This window comes from Telmatherina bonti, assembly GCF_933228915.1.
Source record: "Telmatherina bonti genome assembly, chromosome: 19".
In the NCBI taxonomy this organism is placed as follows: Eukaryota; Metazoa; Chordata; class Actinopteri; order Atheriniformes; family Telmatherinidae; genus Telmatherina; species Telmatherina bonti.
In genome coordinates, this window is record NC_136617.1 from 14,978,956 (window position 1) to 14,993,511 (window position 14,556).

A 14,556-nucleotide genomic window follows, 5' to 3' on the forward strand; every position below is an offset into this window, starting at 1 on the left:
GCAGCAGCTGATGTTTCTGCACAGTTAAAAAATATTAATTAGCTCTATGGCTTTGCTATAACACAGCTGCTATACAATTAAGCTATACACTTCTATATTTTTCTAGTTGTTCCACATGGATGAGAACACCTTATTTCAAAGATAGATGGATTGCAATTATTTGTTTTGCATAGATGAAGAAGATAATTTCATGTACATGTGGTGATTCACTGATTCTTAGGCTACCATGTGCATACTATGCATATAAGTGTTATATTTCAAAAGGACTCTAAAGGATTTCAAGTAAATCCTGCATCCACTGTAAAGTTCCTAATGGATAATGATAAATCAGTCTTATAGGTCCTTAATCAGATTAAATTATGCAATTTGGTTATGATGAAATACCTGCACATTTATTCAGAGACTGCAAATATATACCATGGCATTGTGATGACCTACTGATATGTCATATCAATCACTCTGTCACAGACTGAATGCAAAGGTGTTTTTTTTTTAGGAAAGAGGTCCTCATAAATCCAAATTGCTGAAAGATGAGTTATTGTGTCATACAGATGCAATAATTTTTGGACAGAGTGCAAAATATTTAAATGTCTTTGATCAGGAGGCTACTGTCTTAATTTTTTACACACCAAGTACATCTAAGGTCTTGGTTTTGGAAGCAGAATTTTAGTGTAATGGTGGCATAATATGATGACTATATCTTTTACAAAATGCTTCCATTCATTTAGTGTTGTGTCACCTCGGGAGAAAAACTCTGCTTTTGGTCCCTATCAATTCTGTTTACTAAGTTTGTTGCTCCACTCTGCTCATCAGCTGATTCTAGCTCTGCATCTATATGAAAGCAACCCTGTGAACACTATGACAGTGAACGAAAGCAGAACATCAGCAGGTGAATAATAGATGTCTCAGTGAATCTGAATAAAACTTGGGAGAGCTCCACATAATTCAGTAGATTCAAACAGAACTTTTAAAACAAAAAATATTGCCTCTCTTTTTTTTAAAAAATCCTTCCAACAGGAAAAGTTGTCAGAGTGAAAATGGGGAAGCAGTGCCAGACTGTGTCTGCAGGATCACAGATGGCCATTTAGCCTCCCGAGGAGATTCGGTGTCTCTGAGATCATTTAACTTGGCTTCACACCGCACGGCTCAGTCCTCCATCACACAGTCTCAACTTCCCCTGGGTCGGCTACGCTGGCTGTCTTGCTGTGTGTGTTTGTGACATCCTGCTGCACCCTTGCTGGGCTGTCATCTCAGCCTCAGCATCAGGACTGATGGGGGAAGGCTGCTAATATTTCTGGGTGCTGGGAAACAAGCAGCCATAATCATTTGCATGTAAAACCATCGGTGTGGGATCAAGTCAAGCCAATGATTCGTGTCGGAGCCCTTTCAGCATCATTACACACTTTTATCAAGGTGATTCACCTTTATTCTGTTTCACCATCAACAAATCACTTGTCAATTCTTTAAAAAGTGGTGGAAAAAAGGGAAGAAACTCCTTTGTAAGATAGAAGTTATGTCTAGATGCAACACTACCTAAAAATATAGAGGGAAAAGTTAATAGCTGGTCTTATAGCTGACCCCTTTTGCATTCAGAATGGTCTTTTTTCTGAGTGACATAGATTCAACAAGGTGTTTGAAACATTCCACAGATATTTTGCTCCAGATGACAAGATAGCATCACAGAACTGCTGGAGATTTGTGGACTTCACATCAATGATGAGGATCTCTGGGTTCCACCCCATTCCAAAAGGTGCTCTGTTGGACTAAGATTATTGTAACCTTGAAAGGGCCATTAGACCACAGTTATACTCGTTATGTCCAGAAAACCATTTTAAGATGTTCTGAGCCTTGTGACACATTGCATTATCCAAAACTGACATCAGAGGATGGTACACTGTGGTCATGAAGAGATGAACATGGTCAGTAACAATACTCAAGTAGACTGCTGAGTTGTTACTCTACTGGTACGAAGGGGCCCAAAAAGTGTGCCAAGGAAAATATCCCCCACATCATTAAACCACCAGCAGCAGCCCGGACTGTTGATAAAACAGACAGTTTGTGTGGTTTTTCAGCTGTTCATCTGCTTTAACATTTGACATACTTTATTTTTACTTGTTCAGAGATAATATTCTCCATTTTGTAGTTATAATCAGTGGTTATTTGAGTAAATTGCCTCTCTATCATCTTGAACTAGTCTGCCTATTCTCCTCTCACCACCGATTACCATCTGGCACCAACAACTATGCTATGTTTACAGTCACTTAACCCTCTTTTTTTTACTGCACCACTTTCAATAGCTAAGTAATATATTTACCTGCAAAAGTAGCTCCTATACAGTTCTTTTGTTGCATTATGAGATTATTGATTATCTTAATGGCTTTGTATTTAGAAAAGCCAGTGTATTATTGCTGCTTTACTGTTGCAGCTATACAGGATTAATCTTATTTTAAATAGCATTTAAAAGAGGTCTTTAACCTTTAGGTAAAACTAAAGAGTCATTAGAAGGTTATTGTTGGTCTCTTGTAATATTTCTTCCTTTGTCTTTGGGAAGTATGACAGGCATGTAATGATGTGACAGAAAAAGAAAAACATGCAGAGTCAAAAATTTCTGCATCTCAGAAGGAGCAATTAAATTCCCATACAAAGGTGATCAGGGTTCATGTGTGGGCATTTAAACCAAATTTTCAATAGGTTTACAATAAATAAGCACCTAGTTTACTCCATTTTAATAAGTTCTTAAAAATATTGCATCATACAGCTTTATCTTTTTTCTTTGAGTTTACAGAAAGAACAGTTTAACTTGAATCCTTTGGCATTTAATCCATTTCCTATAAATGAAAGAAACATTCTCTTTGTTAGCTTTCTTTGGGATTCCTTGTGAAACCACATGCATCAGTGCAGCATAGAAAGTCCTACTTTCAAGAAAAAAGCAATACAATCTGGTTTTTGTGTGCTTGCGCTCAGAGCAAAGCAAGGAAATGTCATTCATCAAGTAGACAATACTGTTCTTTGGTTGAATGGGAAAGAATATGTTTAGGATTGTTGCCTGCTAATAATCATTCTATTCAAATCAAAATAATCTACACTATATTTATCATTTGTACAAATAATTTTACCAGCAGTGAGCAGACACTATAGCTGTGGCTCTGATGTAAAACTGAATATAAATATTGTTTTACAGCCAGTGGACGGACCTGTTTTCTCAGCTGAATGAACTTGGCAGGGTGCAGACAAACAAACATCCAGGTGGTGAAAACACAGAGCTGGCATAGTAATAGTAAACAAAGCAACCCACAAGGTGGAGAGACAAATTGAAATGCAATAGAGAGTCTGACGCTTGAAGAGTCCTTTAGTGGAACAGACTGTCTTTCGTCCACATGGGCTCCAGAGGAAAGTGCTTGTTGGCTGTGTTATTGAAGGATTTTGTTTTTGATGTACTGGCAGAGGCAGAGGGGGGCCGTGGTGCAGTGATTCATCCAGGGTCGCAGACGGTGGTGTGATGGTCCTGACAGTCTCTCAGACACCAGCAGTTTTACGTAAACTGCACTGTAGGTCATCAGAAGCTGGTAAGCTTTAGCCTGCAAAATGGGTCCAAATAGAGATGAGGGGTTTTGTTCTTTATGCAGACACTTATACTTCTGCTTTAGACAGCTTAAAATGACATGAATATAATTTGGGATACTCTTAAACATGGTTTGGTAATCTCAGTGTCAAATTTGTTTTCACACATAGCAAGAGATTCATTAATCAAGACGTGTTGTTACGGAAATACTCCAAATCTGAATTTTCTTCCTATGAATGTATCTTAAAGAATAAAACAACATATATTTTCCAAATATCTCCTGTTTTATTACAAGTTTGGATGTTATAAGTCATTTAAAGCCAATTAAAAATGTAGTTTCTAGTAAAAAATAGATTACCTTCTGTTCAACTCTAAAATGAAGGAGTTCCCTTGCTTATCAGCAATGCTTTCTGCTATTTGCCTAATAATTTTTATTTTATAAATAATGTAATGAATTCAAATAAACATTTTGCACTATCTGTTGGCTTTGGTGCATCAGTTTCTCATCATAAACCAGTTTTAGTAACAGAAACTACAGTTTTGTCTTTTATTTGGCTCTTAAATTTAAAAGAAAAAAAGTTTTGTCTAACAAAGTCTAAATAGTAAATCTGTATCCTTTAAATCAGGGTTGCTCATTCCCGTCCAGCAGGTTTTCTATGTTTCCCTGAACCATGAACCTGACTCCAATTAATGAGTCCTTGTGCAGAATTTGATGGGTGGTTGATCCATCTGATTTGATTCTGGTCTGCTGAAGCAGGAATACATTAAAAACCTGCTGGATTGGGGCGCTTGTAGGACAAGAATGAGTAACCTTGCTTTAAATACCAGAGACCTTTAGATATTACTTGCATACATCTATCATCTACACAATACAAAATATCTATTTTGAATAGCATCAGGACATAATTTTAATGGTGTTTATCAGAAGTGGTGCTCTTTACATAAATAAAATAATATAGATTTCTATTAAAATACAGATTCATTTTGGTGTAACTCCACCATTGATATTGTTTAGAATCTTAAGTTTAGTATAAATATTAATATTATGATTTAATTATGTTTCATCTTTAGAAATCACCACGCTGGAGAAGATTTGTATGAAACAAAATGTCCCACAGAGCTGCAGCATATTTGCTACAATCTAATCATACATGCAATGAAGATACTTTGATTTTAATTATATGAAATTACCTAATACTGGTGATGAACAGATGAAGCTCTAATAAAGATTTGACATGCACTGACACCCCTTCGGACAAATTTGTCATGTCTCTTACCTGAGCAGGTAATGTAGCATCAGGGACCAGGCTGTAGTTGGTAGTGACTTTGGCAGCCCCCTGCTGGCTGGATGAGGTACTGCGACCTGAATCCTCATTTCTGAGCAGAGGCCTTTGTTCATCTGAGTCCTGCTCCACATCTGAGCCACCAGCCTCAGGGTCAATGACCGGGACATCAGTCACCAGGACAAGATGAGACATTCTGCTATTCATTTTTTTCTGAAGAAGTAGTGACAGTGATTTACTCATTCTGCTGCCAGGAGGAAGGCTAAGATATGTACAATGTCATGCTTTAAAGACTAAATTTCAACTTGTCTGTGGTGCAGAGATAAATATCCTCTCATAGGCACTTAAAATTATTTTTCTATTGATTGTGACGGAGGGTAAACGTTGGGGCTCCTGAAAATAAAAAAAAAGAAATCAATGAACCAGATGGAGAAAAAAAGTGACAGATGTACTAAATGCTCACCTGGGTGTCAGTGAAGCTGCGCTCTTCTAAAGTTTCAGTTAGTGTCGTCAAACAGCGGGACATGTCCCAATACACAAAGTACAACTACAGAAACACACAAACAGGTAAACAAATCATTTTTAGATTCTTATACTCATCTTAACCAGAAGCATATTTTAATGGATTTAATTCCAACATCATTGACAAGACAGAAAAACATATAGTTCTTTTCCTTTCATCTTTGCTTTGTTTGAACTGTTTCCTTTTTTTTTTTGCCATGTTCTTGCATCATTTTTTCATGTCAGTCTATGTGACACAATGTCACAATTTTAGTTAGATGTCAAGTAGGATAAATATGGGAGTGAGATAAAAAGAACAGCTGCAAGAATGCCAAATTCTTGCCAACAAACCCACACTATCAGCTTAGACAGCTTAAAAATGGTTAATCACTCTCAGTATAAAAGCACACCTTTATTTATTTATTTTTGGTAATTCTGGGGCACTAACCTGCATATTTCCAGTGCAATTCTGGACCCAGTCAGCCACACCAACCAATAACTTGTGCTTCACCATCTTCTCATTCACCTGGACCAACCGAACATCTATGTTAATGTTGATCTGAGGAAGAAATAGTTTAAGGTTTTACTCATCTCATAAGATAAATGAGAGATGTAAAGAAAAGATGCCTAAATTTTATGCACAAAATGTAAACTCACTGAAACAAACACTATAGCCCTCATGGTGTTTGACTAACCTCCTTGTTACTGTGATGAAGGATGAAGATGATGATAGTGGTGAGGAAGATGGAGATGAGGCTAACTGACAGACAGAGGACCCAGAAGTCACTGACAGTTATATAGAGGTGGAGGGTGGAGAACATGGCACACCACAACACCATATACAGTACCTGGAGGAGCAGTGTTTGAGTAATTGAGTAGTTTGACTACATTGTTTAAAGGGATAAATGAAAAGCATCAAATTGTGCAGGAACACACAAGAAACAAATGATAATGAGCGACCATACCGGTGCCATGATAAAATGGAAAAGACTTGAGTTGAAAACCATGTATCTTCTGACTGAGGGGATTTCAAGAGCTATTTTCAGAGGAACTTCCATGTCTGTGACTGGAATCTAAAACAACAAATGTATAAAAAAAAAAAAAAAAAAAAAAAAAAAACTAATTAGGGATTTAAGTAGCATCTGTGTTAAAAAAAAAAAAAAAAAAAAAAAAAAAAAAAAAAAAAAGGTAGTTGTTTGCGCTAACCTCAAAGCCATCTCTCTCCAATTTGGCACGACACAGAGACAGATCAAAACTGGGATTAAATGCTGAAGAGCTCAGCATTGCCACGACACACTGACCTGAGAAAGACAGGGTAGGCAGTCCTTAATCATATTACATTTCCTAGAAGTTGAAACGTATGACAAGAAAACTAATGATGTTACCTAAGTTGGGTAAATACACTTCATTTTGCATACCATTTGACCAACTGGGTCTGTAGTTGTTGGAAAGTGGCTCAGCTGTGGCTTGTCTGAGTTGAGAATCCACCTCTGACTCCTCCGTGTCCTGGCATATGCTGGGCTTTTCCTCCATCCTGTCAGAGGTAATCAAGTCCTAAAGGAAAAATAAAATGTTAACATCGCATTTAAACAAAAACAGTCTCTTATACTATATAAGGTGCATTTGATTTCTTTCTTTTGTAGATTTCTTTCATTTCTGGTAAAGATTTTGTGGAAAATCTGCTATTTCTTCTGGTAAGGTGACAGAAGCATAGAGAACTGAGTCACAAGAGGAACTAATTGCAAATTCTGTGAAAAACAGCTGTTTCAGCAGTTCCTCTCATCCATAGGACTGCAGCATTGGGAAATTTGCCACAAGAAGAACAAACATGTTCATTATGAGAATACAGGAAGTTTCCATATATTTGTTAAACAAAACTGGTTAAACCTAAAATAAGAGCTAAAACAGATCCTAATGATTAAATTAAGAAAAGATAAGTACACAGTATGTAACTGTAGTGCTCAAACAATCTTGACATTTTTACTACAACAGTTGTTGAATATAAGATAGACCAATGAAGGAGGTAAAAGTCTCAATAAACAATTTGAACATGTACTGACATGGTTAGTAGTTATGCATAAATTGTTTGCATTGTTAAAAGCAAAATTCAAAGTTAAAACGTCAAGGTAAAGGAAATTAAACTAAATAAATTACAAAACAACAACTATGGGACTAACTAGCATTGTTAGCATCGAAGTTGTTAGCTAAACATTTGCGATAGACTGGTGACCATAAAAGTTATAACTTGAGTTTCAAAATGGTTCATTAAATGTAATATACCAAACAGCTGGAATTATTAACTAAACCATTCTTATGTAATCTTAATTTTTTACTCACTGTTAAACACAATAAGCCAAATTTAAGCTAGCAGTTCATATAGCTATTGTTAAGTTTGGAGACAAGATGATTGGATTTATTGACAGAATTTGAAATCCCCTGGGGATAATGATTGGTGCTTTGACTAATAATTTAATAGAGTTTAGATCAATATTTTACTGGCCATTTAACAGCTAATTTATTTTTACAGACTTTATCTTGTGCTGTTGCATTTAATATTATATTCTGGTCAAAAAACTAGTCTCCACATCCAGTATTCTGACACTAGGCAGCCCTTTTAAACATAAAATTAGATGGTAATCTAAATTACCCATTCATTTAGTAAAATGATTACCTTAAGAACCTACAGCATGATAGGTTTACTTTATCGTTTACCATTAGGACATTTGGTTGCCTACAATTCAAAAATAGTTTTCAGTCTCTTTGTTCCTTCTCTGAAAGAAACAAAACATTAAAATGTAAAATGGACTTAAAAACTCTTCTTACTGAGTTTCTTCTCTCAAAGTTTCTAAAGTATCTTTCTCCTTTGTTTTGTTATCTTTGGCATGTTCTATGTAACTTCAGAAATTGTTATTCATTTTAAATATTGTCATTTCTGGAGGCTCTGTCATGTAATTCTGTCCTGAACTCTAAAAAGAATACCAATGTGTGGCTAAAAGCTGTGAATAAATAGTCAAACTGGGCAACCACGTCAAGTAAATGTTAAGGAAACCACTAAACATAAGTGAATAAAGAGGGATTCTATTTAAGGTAGTCATATCAACTGCATAATCAATAGAATGAAATCATATCAAGTTATATTACATTCAGCATCCTATAGTTCTTCTGGCAGGGCTAGAGGTTTAATGTTAAAAGAGTTGGACATGTCTGCCTCAAGAAGAAATACATCAGATGATTGCTATCTTTATGTAAGAAAGTCCCTCAGTTAGGCCACAGGGTTTTATCTCTCATAAACATGCGCTGTTTGTTAGACAAGCAAAAAGACTATAAAAACAGCAGAAACCCATGCTGACTTCTGCTTTCAGGGCTCAGAGCCTGTACTGTGTGAAGGATGCTGTTACAGCACCTCATCACAGAGACTGCACTTTAAAAATGTCTTTACAGAATAAGGGCTTCATAACTTAATGAACGTTTGGTTTTAGTGATGTTACAGTCATGTTCAGAATATTCTCCTTCCCCAGTGGCTGGAAAAGAGTTATGCTGAGACATTAGTGACCCTCAGCATACATCTGATCTCACTAGCAGCCTAATGTGTGTTAAATGGTATAAAAATAGACCAAATTAAATAGATCAGCACTCTTCAGTTCTGCTTCTATCACACACCGTTGCCTGGCTGCCTGTGACAGAGAAACATTTCACCACTTAGGTGTGAAAACTCTCCGAACACTTGACTTTATTTTCTTTTTTCATTTTCATTTCCCCATGTGTTAAAGTTCAGCTGGCATGAAGGCAATTTGTTATTGGCTGCTTACACTGGATTTGCTGACTTGAACAGAACATGTACAGTTTGCATTTGCATGCATAAGACTGCGTCTTATCTTAAACAGCATCTTGTGTGTGTTCCTGTCTCATACAGGACGTAATCAGTAATTTGTTTCTTATAACTTTGCATTAAATCTTGTAACTTTGTATTGAATCTGTTTTGGATATTTGTTGCATTGAGTGACTTTAAAATATCTTTTTTTTAATTGTTATTTTTATCTGTCCTGAAACAAAATGTCTGCATATGTTTGGGTAAACTGATAGCTGGACGATAAGAAAGAAGTCTGACTTACAGGGATGAGTCTTCAAAATGTTCGAGTTGAGTTTTGAAGTCTGAAGTTCTTGTGTGAAAATGCACACAAAAGGAAATACCATATGAATTTGTAATATAGAAAAGTTCTGTTGCAGCGTTTAGATGTCTTTGCGATGTCCTGAAGTGATTTAGCTTCTCAAAGACTGAAACTAGACTTGGCAGAAATGAGATAAAAAAAACCTGTTTTTGGCAGGATTAAACACATCCTACCTGTGCTTCAGATGAAAGCCCATCTTATCAACAAACGCTATCATGGTTGTATTCCCTTGTCACTCCTTTTGTAACCTTTGTTTCTTGAGGAGAGAAGTATATTCAAAACAGTTCATTGAAAGCTGTAGAGTCTCTCTGCACATACAGATGGTGTTCTAGTAATTTTTCCGTTATGCTGCAGCTTGTTCCTTTCTTTCTCTCTTGCGTGTGACTCAGATCAGCCCAGCCTCATGACTGCAGGAATGTGGTTTGTGGTTTTCAGCTCAGTACAGGAAGCACAAACATGGCAGCCAGTAGCATATGTTTACCCTTGTTGAGCATGTTCAGGCAATGGCTAATTGAAAACAAATTTAACTTGTTTTTATGTGGTGCATTTTGTCATTTAAAAAAAAACAACAACAACTGTCATTTCAATTTTTATGATATGCTAAGTTTTTTTTGGCTTTTACAATGACAGAACAGTTTATTGTCACTGCTGTTATGTTGCGGCTTTACACTGTTACATATTAACTAATTAGGTCCAAAGAGTCATTGGGGAACCTGCCAGCAAAACATATATTTACATTATTATTAAGCCAAACACATCAATATTAAGCTCTCAGAATAATTCATACATAAGTAGAATTATGATATGGCAGCATATTTTAAGATAAAAAATAGACAATACAAAAACAGATTTAAATACCTGAAAACGAGACAAATTATGAAGTTTAAGGAGAATAGTGTAATAGAGCATGACTAAAACCTGCAGGGTTTATCATCAGATCATCACAGTTTTGTGTCATGCTTTGTAATGGTGAGGTGATGAAGAGGTTGGTCCCAAATTCAGTACGATGAGGCAGGTTGATAGAATTTTTTAAAACAAGCTAAAAGACACTGCAATGGCAAGATTAACCATAGCTGGAACGAAGACCATTAACACAACTACTTGCAGACTTCCGAACAGTGGTGTGTAGACAGTGCCAATCCAAAGCAGAAAGGAATAAATTAAAGAATTCTAATTTAATAGTTAGATTTGATTTTTTTTCAATTGTTTTATAATTATATTTTACACAATCTTTCAAATTATAATTTCTTATAGCCTGTAATACCTACTGATTTGAAAGTCGTGACATTCAGTGTTTTTCATCGCTAAAGAAGAAACGACTCAACAGCACCTCCTCCTGGCCAGGCAAAGAAGCTGTACAGGTAACTCGCTGTTCTACGGTCAAAGCCACACCTATAGGCACAGTTCTGCTCTGCCTTTTCCTCTCGTATCATTGTAAAGATGTGGTTTTGTATCTATTTCCCCATATAAAAATAATTTACGTAAAAAGCCTGATCACTATGCTGATCGCTTTTTTTTGTTATTGTACTATACTAATAGTCTACTTATGTTCAATAGAATTAATAAATTGAAACTTGCACTAAAGCTGACAGGCTCACTGGTAAGTTGACCCCACTAGAGTGGCTTAAAATACTTACATGTCTTTTAACGTTTGAGGAACAACATCTACTTACATTACTAGTTGTTATGACATATAAAGTTTATCAGGAGAGTTCTGGGATTGTTACTGCCAGCTTTTCAAGTTTTTAAATGGGGTCTTACTATGTTGACTTTGCCAGATTAAGCAGGCACTTGGCAACACATATAAACTGATTGTTGGTGTGTCCGTCACAATTTGCGTCTGTCCACCTAACCTAGGACACGTACCCGCTTCTGAATAAAGTTAGGGAGAATGAACCAGGGCAGGATTGAGGAAGATCTGACTTAAGCAAAATAAATCAAGGACTATTTGGATGGAAACAATGACTAAATAAGGAGCAGCTGTGGTAATTAAACAGAAACCAGGACCACAAGAGGAAGTAAGCTTGACCGAAAACTCAATGAACAGGTAAAGTAAATAAAGCATGCCAAAACCCAGAAATCTAACAAGAACTAAGTTAAAAACAGAACCTGAGTAAATACAAAAGTGCAGCTTTTAATGTCGATTTTATTTATTGTGGAAAATTAGCTCTCTTAGCCTTCATGACTTTGTGTGAAAAAGTATTTGCCCCTTGAATCTAATAACTGGGTCTGCCACCTGCAGCAGCCAACTATAACCAAGTGTTTGCAAAACTGGCAATACCTCTTTAAATTTGCTGTGGAGGAACTTTGGCTGGCTTTTCTCCACAGTATTGTTTTAACTCGGCCACATCGGAGGGTTTTCCAGCATGAAATGCCCCTTTAAGGTCACACCTCGGCATTTCAATTAAATTTAAGTCTGGACTTTGACTCTGTTACGACCCCAGTGGTGTCCAGGGGAAAAGGGGGTTGCAACGCAAAAGAAGAGTGGCAACTAAAAGTTCCAATAAAAGGTGGGATTTTATTTACAAATGATTCAAACCAAAGAAACTAAAGGGTATAACTTAAAATATCCTGTGACAGGAGCAAAATCCACTGTTTAACAAAACTCCAAAAACTAAACCAAAATTCTGTTACCACAGACCAAACAAAACCCAGGCAAAGACAGCAGACAACAAAAGAAAAACCAAAAACCAATCTCAGCAAATCTGCTACTCTATGGCTGTCGACGCCAAGCCGGAGGTGGCAAACTGTGTCACCATCAGACACAGCTTCCCTGAATGACGGTGCTGATTGTCCTTAAATAGGCAGGTGTCATCATCTGTGGCCAACTTGGAAAGAGCCTGCACCGATGTCCACAAATCCCGAGGCAAGGTGGTACGGGTGGAGCCAAGGGATGGCAGCCTATCGTCTGTGTACTCCAGAGTATCTCCATTTTCAGGAAGCCCTGCAGACCAGCTGACTCAGGGCCATAACAGACTCGCCACCCCAAAACCATTACTTTGCTGTTTTTGAAGCCATTCAGAGGTAGACTTACTGGTGTGCTTTGGGTCTTTGACCTGCTACAGAACCCAAGTAAACTTGAACTTGAGGACACAAACTGATGATCGAACATTGCCCCTGAAGATTTTTCTGATAGACAGCAGAATTCATAGTTCCAACAATCACAGCAAAGCAGCCCCGAACCATCACACAACCACCACCATGTTTTACTGATGGTATGATACTCTTTTCGTCAAATGCTGTTTTATTTTTTACGCCAGATGTAACGGGACTTGACACCTTCCAACTTTTGTCACATCAGTTCAAATAACACTTTTCCTAAAGTCTTCAGGACTATTAAGATGTTTCTTAGCAAATGTGAAATGATCCTTTGTGTTCTTTGTTTTTTCTCTGGCCAGTAGTGGTTTTCACCTTGGAACTTTCCCATGGATGCCATTTTTGCCCAGTTGCTTTCTTACTGTTTGAATCATGAACGCTAACCTTAACGGAGGCAGGTGAGACCTGCAGTCCTTCAGAAGCTGATTTTGTGTTTTTTGTGACTTCCTAGATGAGTCATTGTTCTCTTGGAATAATTTTGGAGGCCAACCACACCTAGGAAGGTTTGCCACTCTTCCCAGTTTTATCCATTTGTGGATAATGGCTCTGACTGTACGGGAGTCCTAAAGCTCTCATGGCTTTGTAACTTTCTCCATACTCAAAGATTTCAATTCTTGTTTCTCACTTGTTCTTGTATTTCTTTGGATTGCGGCACAGTTTTTTTTTCTCTAGATCTCACAGCCTACTTCACTTTTTTAAGACACTATTTAAAGGATTTCTTAATTGAACAGGTCTGGCAGTGATCAGGTCTGGATATGGTGTGGTCAGTGAAATTGAAGTCAGCTTTCAAAAAAATGTGGTAGTTACTGTTAATTCATGACTTCACAAGGGGGGTAAAGAGTTTTTACATTGGGGCAAGTAGGTTTGGGAAGCATTTTTCTCCTTAATAAAAGAAAAAAATCACCATTTGAAAACTGAATTTTCTTTTTATTCACTCAGGTTATTTTTGTCTGTAGTAACAAAATCAGGAAGGGGGCAAATACTTTTTCACAGCACTGTATCACTCTCTGCTGTCTATTTCAGGCCACCTTGACTGAATGCTGTACTGAGAGGCTTTATAGTCTCGTGTTCCTGCCGCCATGTCTTGTTAAACCTTGTGAAACTGCATTACCAATATTCCTGCGTTGTCTTTGCCAGCTCTATAAGCTTGTTTATTTTATCTGGCAGTGAACTCACATTCTAAACTATTATCAAGGCAAGAGAGGGTTGGAACTTCATTTCTTCATTCTGCCCACATGCTATGCTGGATATCTCCTCTTTAACTGGCCTGCATTTAGAGTCTTATTCCAGGAATCAGTAGAGTTTTGGAAAGCTCAGTTTTCTGCTCCCAATGAATACATTTTTTTTATTGGCATCATATACAACAAGCTGCCACTGATGCAATAACATTTTTGATATATAAATAAAATAGCGACATGCAAGACAGAAAAAATAATAGTCAATACAATCAAAGACATAAAATTTTTAAACAAATACTGAGAATTAAGAAGGAGTGACTCTCTTGGGGGGGCAGAGGGTAGCATGGTCATCTGTTTTGGATATTTGTTGGTTTAATCTTGAACTTGGCCAGTTTACAGCTCGTGAAAAACATTAAGCCTAACATTGCTCCCAATCTGTTCCTCAATTGTAGAGTGCTTTTGAAAACATGTGTATTAACTGAATGTAATATAATGGGAGTTACAGTTTTACTCCACAGAAACAATGATGACATAAGAACATGGCAAAAAAATAAGAGCCTGCATTTGAAATAAAAGGGGTCTGTTGCATTTTTAAAAAAACATCTTAAATGTTGGGTCCTATTGTCACACCTATTAAAAGATTTGAGAAATATTTGAACTATTTAATTTATAAAATTTAAAAAAAAAACAAACTTGCATTTTGCTTACAGAATGAGCATGAAACTTAATATATGCCCTAAAACAACTAATTTCTATGGCGTTCACTG

General features: G+C 36.8%; 1 protein-coding gene across 1 annotated transcript; it reads right to left on the reverse strand.

Moving 5' to 3' along the window:
* Window positions 1–3,025: 3,025 nt before the first annotated feature.
* Window positions 3,026–9,820, reverse strand: tmem268 (transmembrane protein 268). The gene is made up of 9 exons (XM_079258242.1): window positions 9,689–9,820; window positions 6,765–6,900; window positions 6,553–6,647; window positions 6,312–6,419; window positions 6,042–6,194; window positions 5,795–5,905; window positions 5,309–5,392; window positions 4,840–5,058; window positions 3,026–3,578 (listed from the first exon to the last, which is right to left on the reverse strand). The coding sequence occupies exons 2-9, from the start codon at window positions 6,877–6,879 to the stop codon at window positions 3,411–3,413; spliced, it is 1,053 nt and encodes a 350-aa protein (XP_079114368.1). The 5' UTR covers window positions 6,880–6,900; window positions 9,689–9,820; the 3' UTR covers window positions 3,026–3,410.
* Between the last annotated feature and the right edge of the window lie 4,736 nt (window positions 9,821–14,556).